This window comes from Carassius gibelio, chromosome B21 (assembly GCF_023724105.1).
Source record: "Carassius gibelio isolate Cgi1373 ecotype wild population from Czech Republic chromosome B21, carGib1.2-hapl.c, whole genome shotgun sequence".
In the NCBI taxonomy this organism is placed as follows: Eukaryota; Metazoa; Chordata; class Actinopteri; order Cypriniformes; family Cyprinidae; genus Carassius; species Carassius gibelio.
In genome coordinates, this window is record NC_068416.1 from 22,773,957 (window position 1) to 22,792,136 (window position 18,180).

General features: G+C 34.9%; 1 protein-coding gene across 1 annotated transcript in view; it reads left to right on the forward strand.

The window, feature by feature from the left end:
- Positions 1-17,494, forward strand: part of LOC127986265 (potassium/sodium hyperpolarization-activated cyclic nucleotide-gated channel 1-like) — a 108,778-nt gene extending 91,284 nt beyond the window's left edge. The window contains exons 7-8 of the mRNA XM_052588534.1: positions 3,515-3,679; positions 13,059-17,494. Of these exons, the coding sequence (XP_052444494.1) occupies positions 3,515-3,679; positions 13,059-14,062 (1,169 nt within the window). The 3' untranslated portion in view covers positions 14,063-17,494. The remainder of the gene's footprint in view (positions 1-3,514; positions 3,680-13,058) is intronic.
- Positions 17,495-18,180: the final 686 nt, after the last annotated feature.

An 18,180-nucleotide genomic window follows, 5' to 3' on the forward strand; every position in this document is an offset into this window, starting at 1 on the left:
AACCACAAGCTATTAACTCTGAGAACAGCCACACAGTGCTTTATAATTCAGAGATTATGTCACGAATGACCTTGATGTCACATGTTCTTCAGTGTTACCTAAGCTGCAAGATTGTAGGAACAAAAATTGAAATTAAATCTATTTTCTCACGATTCATGAAGGTTGTGCCTGCTCTAGCATGGGTGCACTGTGATGCCAGCCACCTGCTCCAGTAGAAAACCATCTGCTACTGGTATTTTGGCCCGTAGCAGGAATGCTGCTGGCATGTGTGCGTTTGTACACGGGGGCGAACGTGTGTCAAAGCTGCTGGCAGTGTCAGGAAATCTCTTTCTCCTCATTGCCTTCTGATAGAAACTCAACACACATTGACCTTGGTCCTAAATTAAATGGAGATCAAACAAAAGCATGCAGGACAACCCAATTTACACACTTGTTAAAGAGCAGCATTAAGTCAGACTGCGTTCAGTGTAATTTTTTGACCACCATGCAATTTTCCGTGACCAAAATTAAAGCTGACACTAAAAGATTCAGAAAAAAGAAGCTATTATTTTTTTATTGACTGATTAAAAATAGCTAAATAGCCATATATAGCTATCAGCAATTAATTAATACAAAATAAAATCAAATTCTAGCTAAATAATAGATACTATTTATTTCAGTTAAATAGTGTTATAATATTTATAATAAAACAATTCATTATAAATATAATAATTTTAATAATAAGAAATAAATTAAATAATATATGTATTATTATTATTATTATTATTATTATTATTATTATTATTATTATTATTATTATTATTATTATTATTAAATAAAATACAAATCCAAAACATTTGTACTGATACTTGTACTTTAATACCTTGAGCTGTTCAGTTTTAATAATAATAATAATAATAAAGAAAAATGATCAATAAAAATAATGAATAATAATTGTAATAAATATAAATGAATAAAATAAGGACTATTGTAAAGTAGGTAAATTATGACAATGATGACTTTTAGTATGATGTTATTATTATTATTATTATTATTATTATTGAAATTAATAAATAATAATAAGGCTTTTAATACAATTAATGCATTTATTGTTGTTGTTATAGTTTAATACAAATAAATACAGACCAAAACAATAATTTTTATTATAATAATGATGACTTTTGTAATGATCTGAAATCTTTTCACTGATTCACACACCTTAAAACTTTAATAATAATGATGATAATAATAAAAATAGTTATTGTTATTATTATTTTTTTATTATTATTGTTATTATTTAAAGCATGCATTATCTAAAGCATTCATGTAAGTAAACTAAAGTTCTGGCAGTGTGTCGTGAGGTGAGGGCCAGTTAAGGTGAAGCGCTGATCACGATAAATCAGGCAAACCACGTCCGTTAGCTCACAGCTGGGATACGTGCCAAACCGACGGGCCTCCGAGGCTATGAGGTCAAGTGTCATTTCCATTTGCAGAGGCCCAAGAGGAGGGCTGGTTGATTGGACACTCTTTTGTCACGGTGTGAGAGACACCTTCACACATTTGCTAGCTTAGGCGCTAACTCGTTCAGGCACTCATCCACCGCTGGCTGCCGGCCACAGACGTGCAAAGTAAGACAATTACTACAAGAATCTGATATTTCACAACGTTTCATCATGTTGTTGCTTTCAGACTCTCTCCATCTCTCTTGACTTTTTCTGTCGCTGTTATTGGGTTGTGAAAATGTGCATTATGGTGACATTTGAGCTTAATGAACCAATTAGAAATAGAACAGCTCGCAAAAAAAGTACTTTTGCCGTCCTCACCTTTTTAGTGTACCGCATGACGCAAGAGAGATGGCACTTTTCCATTAAAAGACTTGAACGCCTTGTTCCCAATCCCAGCTGGAGAGTGTTGTTAGCATGTCCCACGGGCTACACAGACTTTTTCCATAGCATTTTTCCTGTCCAGGACAAAATGTCAAGGGTATCATCTCTAGACTCTGAAAATAATGCTACAAACATGTCATTTTGAAGCACAGGATGAACAGTCCTACATTTACAGCAAATATATTCACAAAATCAGTAGTCATATGTTATTTACTCCAGTTTACAGACATACATAGAGTATGTACTCACACACATCTCAAGGTGAAAGACAGGGCCATTTGCACTTCTCTTAGCACTAAGGACTTTTCTTCCCGAATACAGATTACACCAGACTGTGGACAAGATTAAACTGTCACTGACGGCTCAGGTTCATTGACAACAAGCTTCATTACAAATCTCTCTGTGAGACACTTTGAATATGCACTTTGTTCAATGATACACTTACTTCTCAATCATTGATGGGGCACAGTTTCTGGTATTTAGGTAAAAATAAAATGCTTATTTTCAAAATATTTACATCATTAATAATAATAAAGATGATAATAATAATAATAATAATAATAATAATAATAATAATAATTATTATTATTATTATTATTATTATTATTATAATTATTATTATTATTTGTGTAATAATATAAACAATGTTGTATTTAATAATAATAATAATAATAATAATAATAATAAACAATCACAATAATTTATTATTATTATTATTATTATTATTATTATTATTATCATTATTATTATTATTATTATTATTATTATTATTATTTCGGTTGTTGTTGTTTTAAATAATACATATAATTGTTAATAAAATATTATTGTTATTATACAAATAAAGCAATTATATTTATATTATAAAAAACTAACAAAAAAGAAACAATCAATTGAGCAAATAAATTATTCTTATTATTATTATAATTATTATTATTATTATCAATAGCAATAATAATAATAATAATAATAGTTGTTGTTTTTTAAACTATAAATCAATATATTTATTGATATTAATAGTAGTGCTTTCAAACTATTAAAGTTTTTGTTTACATAATATATGTGTTTATACTTTGTTTATTATGTATATATGAATGCACACACATTAAACACAGTATATATTTTGAATTAATATAATTTATATTATACACAAAAAATGAAATGTATAAACATATATTTTTTAATATATACATGCATGTGTGTGTATTTATAAATGCTTAATAAATATACACAGTACATACACATATATTATGTAAACAAAAACTTTTCTTTTGGACGTGATTAATCACAATCAATCGTTTGACAGCACTAATTAGTAGAAGTAGTAGTAGTAGTAGTAGTAGTAGTAGTAGTAGCAATGTGCATTTACAAATTAAGTATTTTTTACAATTGAACTACTACTACTGCTACTATTTTAACTAGGTGATACAAACAAATACTTCATAATCCACTATTTAGTGCTGAAGTATGCATGGTGAGTCCAAACTTTTTTTCATGATTATAAAAAAAAATTATTGGAAAGCTCGCCGACCAAACTACACAAGGCAATTATGCTAATAATTTTTGGCTTGCATTGAAGATGCTCAACCGGCTTCCTTCTCCAATGAGTTACCTCCATTATCTAAAACATTTAATTTATCTGTTCCCCACAGAGATTTGCCTGTTGACGAAAGGTCGTCGCACAGCTAGTGTCCGCGCTGACACCTACTGCCGACTTTTCTCACTGTCCGTGGACCATTTCAATGAAGTCTTGGAGGAATATCCCATGATGCGCCGTGCTTTCGAAACAGTGGCTATCGACCGCTTGGACCGCATCGGTAAGACCAGAAACCCAACCTTCACCTTCTCTTCTAGTCTAATGCCTGAACCTTGTGTGTGTTTATTGCGGGTTTGTCCTGTCCTTCATCGCACCTCAACCATCTACCATTGTGTTGCATGACGTGTCTGTATATGCTACCTTATTTTCTCTCTTTTTTTCTTTCTCCAAATGTTTTGTTTGGATTATAGCCATTATAAATCATTAGAACTAACTGTATATGTTATCGTTGAGGAATTGGTAATCTGTCGGTAAGCGTCAGTGCATGTAGCCGTTCTGCCCGGGGCTGGTTGCCCTGTTGGTTTTGGTTTAATGTCATCCCCAAATGGACGCATGGAGGGTGGATGGAGGCAAACCCTCACCAGCATGAGCCTCCGTTCCACTCCCCCACCTCGCACACCTGGGTATGAGCACCACCCCGTCCTCCCTTGACCCCTAGACGCAGCAGTGCGCCCCCTAGAGGGGGTTTGAGCTGGTGCACTAAAGGGCAAGGGCTGAAATAATTACCTATCAATTAGAACCAGTTCTTCACATGTTAGTATAGTCCCTGCTCGTTTAAAGTGCTTACTTTATTATATTTATTTACTTTTTATTTACTTTTCTTTTTAATTACAACAGGCTTTTCAATTCAGATGAATTCAATGCACACACGTACGTATAATTTTATAAGGATCGATTTGTAACATTAGTTAGTAGATTGGGTACCATGATCTAACACTGAACAGTACAGCATTTACCGTATTTTCTGGACTATAAGTTGCACTTTTTTTTCATAGTTTGGCAGTTCCTGCAACGTCGTTAGGTGTGATTTATTCATCAAAATTAATTTGACATGAACCGAGAGAAATGAACCAATAGAAAACATTACCATCTCCAGCTGCGAGAGGGCGCTTTATGCTGCTCAGTTCTCCTGTAGTCTACCACTGAAAACACAGAGCACTCTCTCGCGGCTGTAGACGGTAAATATTTTCTCTTGGTTCTTGATTCTAAATAAATGCGACTTATATATGTTTTTTCCTCATCATGACGTATTTTTGAACTGATGCAACTTATACTCAGGTACGACTTATAGTCCGAAAAATATGGTACTAATTTTGTTAAATGTTTATTTAGAAACTATTTTCACTCTTTGTGCAGTTTGTACACACTGAACTAAACATTCAATTTTCAAGTAGAATGACTGAAAATGTATTTATAAAAACATACTCCAATAACTAATATTTTATTTATTTTAAGGCAAAAAATAGTTTTTACAGTGTATGAGTTTATATAAATGTAATTTGAATCCCAACGTGTTAGCAGTGGGATGTTTATGAATTAATTTATTAGTTAAAGTTCATGATACCCAATGTATTAACTAATGTTAATGAATTGAGCCTTATTGTAAAGTATTAAGCACTTTATTTTAACAACTCTGTTCACAAAACATATTGTTCCAAAGCAGCATTTAAAGTTTATTTTTGTAGAGTTTATTTGTGCATAATTTGCATGAGTCGCCTCAACATTCATTAAATGACAGCATTACCATCTGAAATATTACATTTAAAACTAAGAAGCACCTTAAACATCCTCCTCATTTTTCACGACAGCACATTGACTCCTTAACTGAATGTTCTTTTTTCCATAAAAATGTCCTAAAATTAGCATTATTTTTGTACTATGCTTTAAAAAAGTATTATTTTATTTTAAAACCAGTCGGCTTGATGTACTATTTCCCTACTAAACACAAATCCATTATCACTCACACCACTCTTCATAGAAATACTGAAAAGAAGGATTTCTCTTTCAACCAGTTTCAAAGGCACAATGGAAAATAAAAAAGGGATTTTATTCAAGCTGTCTTAAGACACATCAGGTTCTGTAATGCTGCATATTTTAGTCTTTGTCTCGTTGTTGCGATACAGACCACCGTCCATCATGAATTTGAATTGTGTGGAATTCAAATGTGAACTAATGCATTCTGAACATTCGGAGAACATTGGTTTGATGTTCTGCACCATTCAATGGGTTCGATCTATGACCTTGTCACCACTTTTTTGTACTATTCAATTGACACAACGGTTTACAGTATAGGGTCTAGACTCTAGAGCATGAGCCTTGTTACTCTTCACCCAACAATTCCATGATTCTTTTATTCAATAGGAATATTAAACTAGTTTGTGACAGAGCAGATTTGAAGTGAAGCACAAATGCATCTTAAATTCAGTGGTCACATCCAAACATAGCTTCAAAATATGGACTTCTTTTAAAAAGGTGGGTTGATATGATTATATGATACAAAATATAAACTGTGTCTTGTGTCTTTGTGCACCTTTTGATTTCACAGTTCATACGATAAAACCAGAAGATAATTTAAGATGTGACCTGAAAACGCAAAGTAAATGTTTCTCCTTTAAGCATATGAATCGGTTATGACGTATACTAATATAGCATGAAGCCCTGCATTATTTCACCACTTGAGTGCATGAAACATGCTAGAAATATAAAACGATATCTCTTTTTAAGTTCCATTATACAGTCATTGGGATTCAATAAAAAATTAGCACCTGCTTGCCTGCATCCAACAAGTTAGATATACTGTAGGTTCTAATGTTATTTTTTTTTTAACCTTTTTCCTTGGTTCTTTTTATTTTTGTGTTTATTTGCTCAATTCTGGCATGTTGCTATTGACTTGCCTTGCACTAAAAGTTGGATTGGATTGGTTTAGATCAATATGCCCACACTATTGTGACATGCACGTCACAACCAGTCAATAACAGGCCAATCAAATTCAATTCAGTTCAATTAAATGAAACCGTAAGACGACAGTATGCATTACGCTGTCCAAATTCAAAACTAGGATTATATCTACCACCATCTCTGTTTGTGGCATTGACATTAGCACCCTTTAAACGCCTGTCACAAAAGCTGTACACACACAGTTTGTAAACAAAGCCAAGACGTGCATTTGTCCTTTCATGTGGAGAACGGGCTTGGACTAAATTGACACTGCAAGCTGTCATCACTTCCAGAAACGTTGGCTTTGTCATAAGTCCAACTAAAACAAGGGGTCTTGTCTCATACAAGGGAAAAATACGGACCGTGACATGATTGGTGCTCCATGTACTGTTTTTTGGACTGCAAATGCTTGTCTTGTCCTAAGCAAAAGAATTTGACAAAAAAAGAGAAAACTAAAGTTAGTATGCATTAACCAGAATGACATGCTGTACAATTGATGTATCTATCTTTATTTAAAAATTATTTGACCAGGAGCCCCTCTTGAGATGAGCTCATCTCGTTTTCAAGAGTGTCCTGGCCGACCAGTAGGCAGCAGGTAAATTCCTCATGACGATCCAGATTTTCCCCCCTCACATCTGAAACGATCCACAGGCTTAAGGCAGCCAGCATGTGTTCAGTGCACACAGTGGACCTCAAAACGAAGGTTAAATCAAACTAATAAAACGCCATTGTAAGTAAAAACAAGGTTGCATGCTATTGTTAAAATCAAGAAAAGTAATTTTTACGTCTTGTTTGGGCATTTATCCTATGTAACTGTCTTTAAAATAATCAATGCATGCATACTATTTGATCGGTTCTAGAAATTCCAAAAGATGTGCTCCACTTAAGGTTTTTACTGCAAGAAAATAATCATAATGATAACAACGCTGCTGCTTGTTGTGATGAATGTTGCTAAACACACACAAAATGTTTCATTCTGTTTGAATTCTTATTTGTCTGTATCTTTAATAATGGTGGGAAAGATGCTTTAAAATGAGCTTGGGAAGCCTATTTATAGTACAGTAGTCAACATTTGAAGTGGATCCAAACCTTTCATCAAAGTTGTCCTAGAACCAAAATACCTTCGTGTCTTAGGACGACTTTGATTAACTTTTTTTGATCCACTTCAAATGTTGGCTACTGTATTACAGTCAAGCTACTTTAAATGTTTATCTATACATAAAGATACAGTAAGATAGCTAGAGGGGTAACATATTAATGCATTAATAAATATACAAGATTAAATTAGCAATGTCAGACTTTAAAATCAGAGATAGTTAAAAATAAGACAAAAACTTAAAAATATATATATAATTTAAACAAACTTTTTATATAAATATGGTAACCTAAAATGCTTACTATGAAACAAAAGAAAAAAAGAAGAGCAGCCCACAAAAAGTGACTTAACAAAAACAGATAAAAACAGATAAACTAGTGTTACACTACTGATAAATGAAATAAAATCTGTAACGTTGCCGCTGATTTTATTTTAGCTACCTAGCTCTCAAAGACAGATATCCCACACCATTAGACAATGAATTTCCATGACTTTGTCATTTGCGATAAAAATTAGATATTTTGTATCACTCTTTTGCATTCGCAAAGGGCCAGTTAAACATCTTAACGCAGGCCTGGAAATTACCATTTTAAAAATCTCAGATTATTCCAGGTTGACTGTGTATTTACCCGTTACATCCCTACCTCTCAAACTAAGTATACACAGATTCTCAAACTAAACTCAAACTAGTTTACACACTTTTTACATGTTAGCAACAGAAGCTAAAATATACAGTAGGCAGCTTTCTTTCAGCCAATTTATAGCCGTGGTCCAAACGTCTTTGCGACCACCTGGCGAGGTGTTTGGGCTCAATGGTGTGCCTCATTCACGGCTCACTGTGTTCCACTTATTAATTAGAGAATGGGAGGCAGACTTCAGGTTATTAGACATCTTAAGTGACACAGATACAAAGAAATGAAGCCCAGAATCCCCATTCAGCCCCCAGAAGAATGCAGCAGAGGGCTAATGTGTCTCATCGGAGGCTGTCAAGCTTAGAGGTGAAATAGAATGTTCCGTTCTGCTGAACGTCTAAGAGCTTTCGGTGGAGATGTGTGTTTTTCCATACAAGCCCCGTGTAATAGGTTTTGTTCTGAAAGAGTCTGTGGGTTACTGTGTGATCAATGCTAAAGCAATGTTCAGAATGTCTTTTTTAATAGGTCTTCTTGCTCACAATCAAATGTTGTGGCAGTCTCGAAATATATTTTTGCCAAAACTCCCTACGAAAAAAGAAAAGAAAACAATGAAACTAAGAGAAAATTGAGAGTTTTACTTAAAACTGAGCACTGGTCCCACAGGTATCTCAAACTTTGGTTAGATTAGACAAAATACCCAAGTCTGCTATTAAGCTAAATTTATAATATGAAATAAAATGTCTCATTAAATTCTTTTGATTAGTACTTTTTTACTTCTGCGGAATTGTAGGAAAAATATCTGAGACTTATACCTGAAAAACTTTATTTTCATATGTATTATTTGTGCACAGTGTTTACATTTTTATTCCGTTAGATGAACTGAATGTACAATACAACACTGAGACACAATTTGGAAACTGACGGCATCTAAAGCATTGCACATTTAAACTTGCACAGCTTTAGAAATATAATGAAAATTGTAAAAAAAAAAATAGCATACATTTTGCAATTACATCAAAAATGCGTTCATCTAATTTGACATAGTTTTTTTGATTAAATTTGAAATGTTATTAATTGTTTTCTATATCATTTGTTTTGTATAGAGAATATTTAATTAAACCGTTTATAGTTTGTTTATTAATTGACGAAAAAATATTAATACACTGTGTCCTTTCACACTTTTCTATAGGTTTTGTATATAATGCATTAATTATGCACTGAACATTATTAATGTGATTAATTAACTACAATGAAATCAACATATTAATTCAATATTCTCTAAGCCTAAAAGGGTTAAACATCATCAGAGACCTACAAATGTTTATTTTTTAGAAGCTGATTAGATTACATTTACATACTGTACATACATATTTTGCTATGTAATGCAATGATATTCATGCATTTTGAAATGTGACTGAAGTGTCTGAATATTTTTTGGCTTATACTGCAAGCCAAATTCTTAGTTTAGTACAACCCAAGATTATGTAATTCCCTGCTGAAATTCCCCGTAGATTTGGTTGAGGGCAAGACTTGGTCAATAAAACATAACATACAGTATCAATTCAAAGCTCCTGCAAGGGTGTCAGAGAACTTCTACACTTTAAACATATCCAGCAGAACATTTCATCACTTAACCTGGAAGGAGCTTGTCTAGATCCTCTTCTCCACCAGCCCTTTAGAGTCCTGTCAATAACATGTTTTTGGTCAACTCCTCATTCACAGAATTCACGATACCTCCAAACCTCTTTTCAGACATCACGTAAGTCTATAGACATACAATGCGTATTCATTTAGAAGTAGACCGTAGTCTCTTCAGTGTTCATCTGGATTCATTTCACTGTGACTGCCAGTAGATTACCCATCGTGGCCTTTGCCTTCTGAGAACGAATACGCGGATACAGCCATTTCTCTCAGGGTGGGTTGCAAACATCAGGGGGAAATCAGTCACTATTTTAACCCCCACCAAAATGCATGTCAGGTCTGACTGCCTCTCTTCAAAACTCACCCAGCCTTGTTTACCACTCCCAGACTAGTCGATACGCACCGCAAACAAGGAAATTGTGTATATTTGGATATGCAAGGATACGACAGGCCTGTAAAACCTCGGAGATGTCTCCAGGGAGGTCTTTGTCCTTATTGCGATTATGTACATGTTATTCCCGTCCCCCTGAATAACCGGTCCTGTCGAGACCAGACTTGTTCATCCTCCTTTCTTTCTTCAGTGACATATGATATCTTTCATTTTCTGCCTCAGCTAATAACAAATGAAATAGTGCCGAAACTGCGTAATTGGTTATTGAGAACAGCCTTAAATAAAATATACGCATTACAGTAAGTTATTAGGAGACAGTATTTAAATTCATTCATTATGATAGTTACTGTCCTGCGCTAGCATATTATGCTTTTAATAGCAGATCATATTGTTCTTATTTTAATTTAAACCATCATCCATCTGGTGCTGATGGCTTATGTCCGCATACTTTTGGCTATTTAGTATATGCTTTAACAAGAAAAGCATTATTTTCATATCACATTAAATCATCTGTGCCTGTATACTTTGAAGCCATCTTTGGTTTGTGAAGTATTTTTCCCATTTATTTTTATATAGGGATTAAAAAATAAATTAATAAAATAAATAATAAAATAAAAATCAAGAAAGACTTAAAAATGACTCCAAAATGACATTATTTATAAAAATAACAACATTACAAAAAAAAAAAAAAAGCATAGTAAAATAAAAAATAAAATGAATAGTGAATAAACACAACCCCATGTCTGAAGCATTGCAACTAATATTGCAATAATAATAATTAAATAAAAACAATAATTCAACATATTGCAAAATGCTCAGTTGGTATGTATTGAAGACTTTATAAAATGGCAGTGCTGTCACAAAGACAAGTGATTTCTGAAATGAACCACTATTTAAGCGGTGCCTGACAGGTAGTAGTGACAATTTACACATGGTTTAAAAAATTAAATGAAATTAAATGAAGGCTAGTAGCATTAACTCACTGTTCATTAAACTTTTGCAAAGTTTGAAGAATAGCGTTTATAATGCAACAATGATTCAATGACCTCCTGTTATGATGCACTGAAAAACTATTAGCATTTGCCCCCATAAACAACAAAAAATCGGACTAAAATTGCATTCTTTCTCTAATCAGAAAGTTGTGTAATAGTCTTTCCTTAATGATGAAATATATAACGATTCTGTGCTCAACACTGCAGACAGTTTGATTGTAAAAGTTGATATGTCCCACAGCAGCTGGGTCATGAAACTGTGCCTCCTGCCTGATTCCCTCTTACAGCTACAACTGAGAGATTGATAGCCTATTGCCTTATGCCTTCAGCTCACAAGAGCCTTACTCAGTCATCTTATGTAACAATAGAGCTATGCTCAGCTATTGTATATGAAAGGGCAGTAATAGTAGAGGTTCATGGAAAAATCGATACATCCCTCATTTATGATAGAAGCAAAACTGTGACGTGAGTAAAAGACGCAGATCTAAGTCCATTTGGCACACTGGAGTGAAGTTGAATTCATATTTGATAATAATCCCACAGCATTTTCTACAAACATTAGGAGATCAATCTGTTCATTTTCTTTATCACTGGTTCAAACTTTGGCATTTATTTCACAGTAACCCTCAAATAGATGACTGTTAACTGCACTGATCAATGATTCTACTTCTGTGTAGACTATGGAGGAATAGGAATTTCACAAATAAATAAATCAATAAATTAGAAAAATAAAATAAAAGGCATAATCAGTATAAATAAAAATATAAATAACTTTTCAAATTGAAAAATAAATAGTTATTTTAAATTCATGTTTAAAATATAACAAACTATAAATTATATTTCATATTTACATATTTAAATTGACATTTACATATTTACATATTTTAAATGGAAAAACTTGCAAACTGCTTAGCTTTATTTATTTTCCAATTGCCTTTCTTTGTCCTTCTGCTAAATGTAATTTATTTTCAATGTTACATTTAACTTTGACTTATTTTTTTAACTCTTACATTTTTGTTAACACTTTTTAGATTTTTTTGTCTTTTTAAAAATTATTTTTAAAGTGACACTCCTAGTCCTCCATTGTAAAACACTAACACAAAAACATAGCTTAGCCTAGCTAACAGGGTAGATGGACAAATAAAAAAAAAGAAAAGAAGCTACTTTAACTATTTAAGAGAAGAGACAATAACAGTAGTGAATACAACAACTACAACTAAGTTTATACACAAAAATATCCTAGAAGAGGCTTATAGGATCATTAGCTGCTTATTAATTCATATATTTTATATTTCATAGTAAAGGCCTACTACTACTCAGTGTAGTGCAATGAAACTGTGTGTTTGTCCTACTACAGTAGTACTAGATATCCTGCTGGAAAACAAACAGCTTAGACATACCTGGTATATCTCGTCTCCTAGCCTGGCCAAGCTTGTCCACAGCTAAGTTTAGCTTGTTGTGGTCTCAAAGATCATCTAAAACCAGCAAACAGACCAACCCGACCAGACTAGGGAGACCAATAAAGACAAGCAAACCAGATTAGAAAAGAAAAAACTTGATACTTGTTCTTCAGCAGGGTAATGAAACTCGTACCGTATCTATGGTGTGCTTGGAAAATGTGATGTATTAGACTCAAAATGTGTGTATTTGCTCTAGCGATAGTGAAAAACAAATGTGCATTGAGACTGAGTGCAAAGCCATAAGGTAAGCACCTCCAGTTTTTGAATCCAACATCAGTCTGACTTCAAACCCTCTACTTAGGAGTGACTAGCCTCCCCTTTCTACATTTGTGAAACCTTTGTGCTTCTCCTCTCACTGTTCAACACCCTTTGTTTCCCAATTTGGGCTATATGTTACCCGCTCAGCCCTGACTAAAAACTGACTATGTTCTGGTTTCACCCCCCAAACAGGGAAGAAGAACTCACTCCTGCTCCAGAAATTCCAGAAGGATCTGAACGCTGGCGTCTTCAACACTCAGGAGAACGAGCTGCTGAAGCAGATCATCCGACAGGACCGAGAGATGGTGATGATGGTGGACCGGAAGCAGTCGGTCACGGGGATGAACTCCACGCCGATGTCTGGAAACTCCATCATTAACTCTCCCGCCCAGCCACCGTTCACTACAGCGATCGCTATTCTTGGGAACAACCAATTACAGCAGCAGGCCGCCCCACTAAGCTACAGCACCTCTGCCACTATAACCCCGTCAGGCCGCGTGCCTCCCTCACAGGGCGTCACGTTTTCGGCGCCAAGTGTTTCTCATGGCAACTTGAGCACCTCTTCCCAGAATCCTCCTACGCCCTTGCAGCAGCCGGTGGGGGCCATAATGTCCCCTTGTTCGTTCACCACATCCATTTGCAGTCCCCCAGTGCAAACCCCTATAGCCAGCCGAACATTCCAGTATGGATCGCCGACGGCCTCTCAACTGTCCCTTGTACAGCAAACCTTACCCCAGCAGCCCTCGCCTGCCTCCATACCACAACAACCACAGCAATCACAAGGGGCGTCCCCTCAAAGGAGCGATGTCCACAAGAGCACTCAGGCACTCCAGTCAGGCAGTCTGAGCAAGGACATACGCCACCTCTCTGCCTCGCAGCCGTCACTGCCCCATGACACCTCATTGGCTGCCCGGGCACATCCTACATCGGGCGATTCGCTCGCTTCCATTCAGCCACCCATGGGATCCGCAGCAGGCGTCCAGGCCCCAGGCGCCGTTCTGCAAAGTGGCATCCGCACCAACGTTCCACAGAGGGTTGCCCTTTTCCGGCAGATGTCATCGGGCGCATTACCGCCGGTTCGAGCGGTGCCCTCTAGTGCCCAGCACAGGGATTCCACAGGCTCCAGGAGAGAGTCGGCAGTCTTAAGTAGTACAGAGACGGAACAAGACAAGATGCGTTTCGCATCGAATTTATGATCCCGTTTTACTTTTTTTCCATGTTCATTTTTTTAAAAGATATTTTGATTGATTTTTACAGAGAGACTAAACAATGGGGAAAAGACTTGTATTTTTTTTTCTCCAACTTCCTCTGAGAAAAAATTATAACCTCATAGCTATCCTGTACAGAATTTCCTTGTACTATATTTTAGACACACTTCCCCTTCAACTTAAGAATGTATATTATACAAATACATATATGTGCAAATCCAACTAGAATATTTGGCATTGACCATGTGGAAAAGAAAAAAAAAACTCTAGTATAAACGCAAGTCTTCCTCTCTAACATATTTGACTATAACGTGTCAGAAGATGTTCTTTTCTGTTGATGTTTTTCCTTACGGTTCGGATTTTCGTTATCGTTTTCGTTACTGGAATGCTTTTGAATGTGTTTTCTTTACCGTTTTTGTCCTCAACGAAAAGATGACAAAACAAGTCCAGCATTCAGAAGCTTTTGGCATCACTGTGGAAAATGTTTGCGCAAATCAAACCTGGGAAATACTGAAATGTTTAAAAAGCACATCTAAAAACTTTTAGCGGCTGGAGAAGAAAAAAATATCAGAAAATGCTCGGAGCATCAGATCAAGGTGCAGTTTCGATCTCTGCAATACTTTGTGTTGTGCAGTAATTGCGTTGCATTTCAAGACAGCATTTGTGCTTTAAAGGGAACCAATGTATTGTTTTTGTTGTTGTTTTTTTATTTTAATTTATTTATTTTTTACAAAGGATGTGTGGTCATAAGACGAGATGGACATTATGAGATGTCACTTAAAGACTGTACATTTACAATATTTATAAAACTAAAGATTATCACCATTATGCAATAGACTGTGATATAAAGATTACCTATATGTGTGTTGTACATAGTTTTGTAGAACTAGTATTTACAAAAGTAATGTGTGGTGCATTTCTCAAACATGGCAATGTCTTATCTCTGTCAGCTGCCTGGGTAATGCCTATATATGCATATATATATAAATATATATATTCAAATGGTAATATGTGACAACAAACATCAGAAACATTCATTAGAGATAAGAAAACCTTAATGCAAATAGTAGCATTACACTGTAGCTAGTAGGAAAGACAATAACTGCATTCAAAAATATCATGCTGGTCAAAGATAAAGGCATATGAGTGATTATAGTGGCATGACACCACTAGGGTGGGGGAGGGGGTTATGCATCATCATCATCATCATCAGCAGCAGCAGCAGCAGCAGCAGCAGCAAAGCTTAATGCTTTTTGTTACATCATCATTTTAGAATATTGCTGCCTGCATACATCGATAGATATTTTGTTGTATAATGGTTTCATATTAAATAGGGGGTTTTTGTTAGTTTTTTTTTCTCTCACATGGATCAGTATTAATAGATGTACACACTACTCCAACTTCATAATATTGCATAGATGCAGATGTTCTGGTTATGCATTCCCTTTATTTTTTTTGCATTTAAAAACTGTCAAAAACATTCTAACGTAACATTTATCTCTGCAAGATTTACAAAACACATAAACCTTAATGTCTGAGATATGAAACGTAAAAATCCATAAACCGACGGCACAGCAGACACAACCCAATTATGAAAATGGCCAGCAGAACTATTCTGGATGTTTTCAAGAGCAACTATGTGAGTCCAACAAAGGACAGATGAACAAATATCGACGTTCCAAGAAAGAAAAACAGAAGCTGCTTTGCATTAAGGTTTTTATCTCTCCCGTACGTCAATTCATCCAGTTTGGGGCTTAAGACTTTGAAATAGCATGTCAGTCATCCATATTGGTGGTAACACAGATTGTATTATGGGTAACTAGCAACACTGATCCCATCTATTTTAATTTATTCTCTCAATACCGCTATTAAAAGTTAAAACAATAAACTCTTCTGACCTGCGCAAAGTCTCCAAGCCCCCTTGCACAATGTTTAAAAGATGACAATACTCAAAAAAAGACCAAAAAAAAAAACACAACAAAAAAAAAAACACTTGTGTCAGTACTGTACCAGTGCAAATACAGCGACCATAAACGCATGCATTATCACAAATACTTAAAAAAAGGAACTATTTAAAAAAAACGTTGACGTTTAAATGTATTGTGAGATTATGTTTTTTTGTTCATTGTCTGCCTAGACGTTCTCTGTGCGTATCAGAAACATTGAAATTTCACGAAAAGGACATTCTTAAGTATTTGTGCCTAAACTATAGCCATGTTTCATCCTGTTCATTTTATGAGTGTGACTCATCCGCGCACACGTGTATGTAAACAAGTGTATACGTATATGTTCAATGTTTTCTGATGAGAACAAAAAGCAATGGGAATGGCCAAATGTGTCGGAGCAAAAGGCCGGGATTTGCTCGGCGTGTGGGATTAACAGTATATCGATTCGCGAACAAATCAGTATCGGCTGGAAGCATGATAGATCGTTGGTTAAAAGAGTGTGGAACTTTATAGCCACTGATGTTGTGTGAAACTGAAACTGGCCAAAGTGAAACATTTCAAACAAACGTTCATTGTGAATTGCACTTTCTGTTTAAAGAGAGAGAGAAACACATAACATTTAGTGGGTTAACTAAAGGGGGGGTTAACGGGAGGAGCAGTGTGTTCAATACAACAAAAAGCGCTTAACTTCTGCTATGCTATAGTGTATAGAAACTAGTGTACAGATAGGACGGTCAGCGGTACTCTGGGTATCTGCTTTTTTTGATACTGTACTTGCCTTCGGAGGGGAATGCTTCCCATGTTAATGTGCTTTTTCCTCTCAGCTTTAAACACTGTAAGAATTCCGGATTGGGAAGGAGAGGCGTTCATACAACAATAGACTAGGAAAAGTGAATGCTGTCACTTTCTGAGGAGGCGTTTAAGAAAACCAGCACATATTTTCATATGTTTGTTTTTTTATTTGTTTTTATCATACATGTGTTTATGTGATGGGAAATGGACAATGCAAAAGAAAAAGGAGGAGGGACGTTTAAATAAAGGGGGAAAACTAAAACAGTTGGTTTGCAGCCTCCACGATTCAGGTGAAATCATTCTGTTTGATATGTCCAATGACGTGATGCAAATGACGGAAGATTCTAGAACAGGCCTCAAGCTCTTCTTAATCTCAGCAATTTCTTTTTTTCCATTATGCTTGTTCATGTACACCAGTGCTTGGTTTAAAGAATAAAAAAAATCAAAAATAAAAACTGGGGGGAAAAAATCATTCAATAAATACTGTATACATGAACAATTAGTTACTTGATCCTGAATAAAGAAAGATCAATGTATACTTTCTTACACCTATATGCAGACAAACTGTGTTTGTCAAAAAATTATTTTGATTTTGATTATGTTTTGTTTTATTTTGTTTCTTTGTAAATAATAAACCTTTAAAATATAGAGAGAAAAACAATTAAAGAACTATTGCCATTTACCACCAGGCTTCAGAGTGTTTTTTGTAGCGAGTTTTTTTTTTTTTTTTTTATCTTTGACTTTTGCTTGTTTTATTCATTATTAATTTCACCATCTACAGACATGAATGGTGACTCAAATTGTATGCCTTGCAGAGGTGTGCAATTGTGTTTTGCAGCAAGACACTTTACCTTGTTTTACTGGGTTTACCTCATGGGTGTTTTTTAACATTTTAATAATCTGAAGAACCTTTTGTATAATGGAAGGGTTGCATAAATGGGAAAGGTTCTTTATGAAAACATCGATGCCAATAACAACAACAAAACTTATTTTAAATCATTTTTAACCAAGTCCACTTCAACAGTGGGATCTACAATAGTCTTACAAACAACCCACTGTCAACATACGAAGTCATCCAAAACACAATGTAGTGGTTTAGAGACATTGAATACATACTTTGTTATTAGTTGTTATCACTATTTTTGCTGCTTTACACAAACAACTAACAACAACACAGAAGAAATCCATCCTCTAAATAACACTAAATAGTCCAGACTCTAAAACCTCTAAAATCTCTTCACAGCCAAAAGTAAAAGAACATACTGATCTTACAGTATGTTTTTGTTCCCTTGTAGAACCCTCTATTTTGTGTGCAAAAACTGAACCCATACATGATTATTCCACATATAATTACTGTAAATTCCAGTT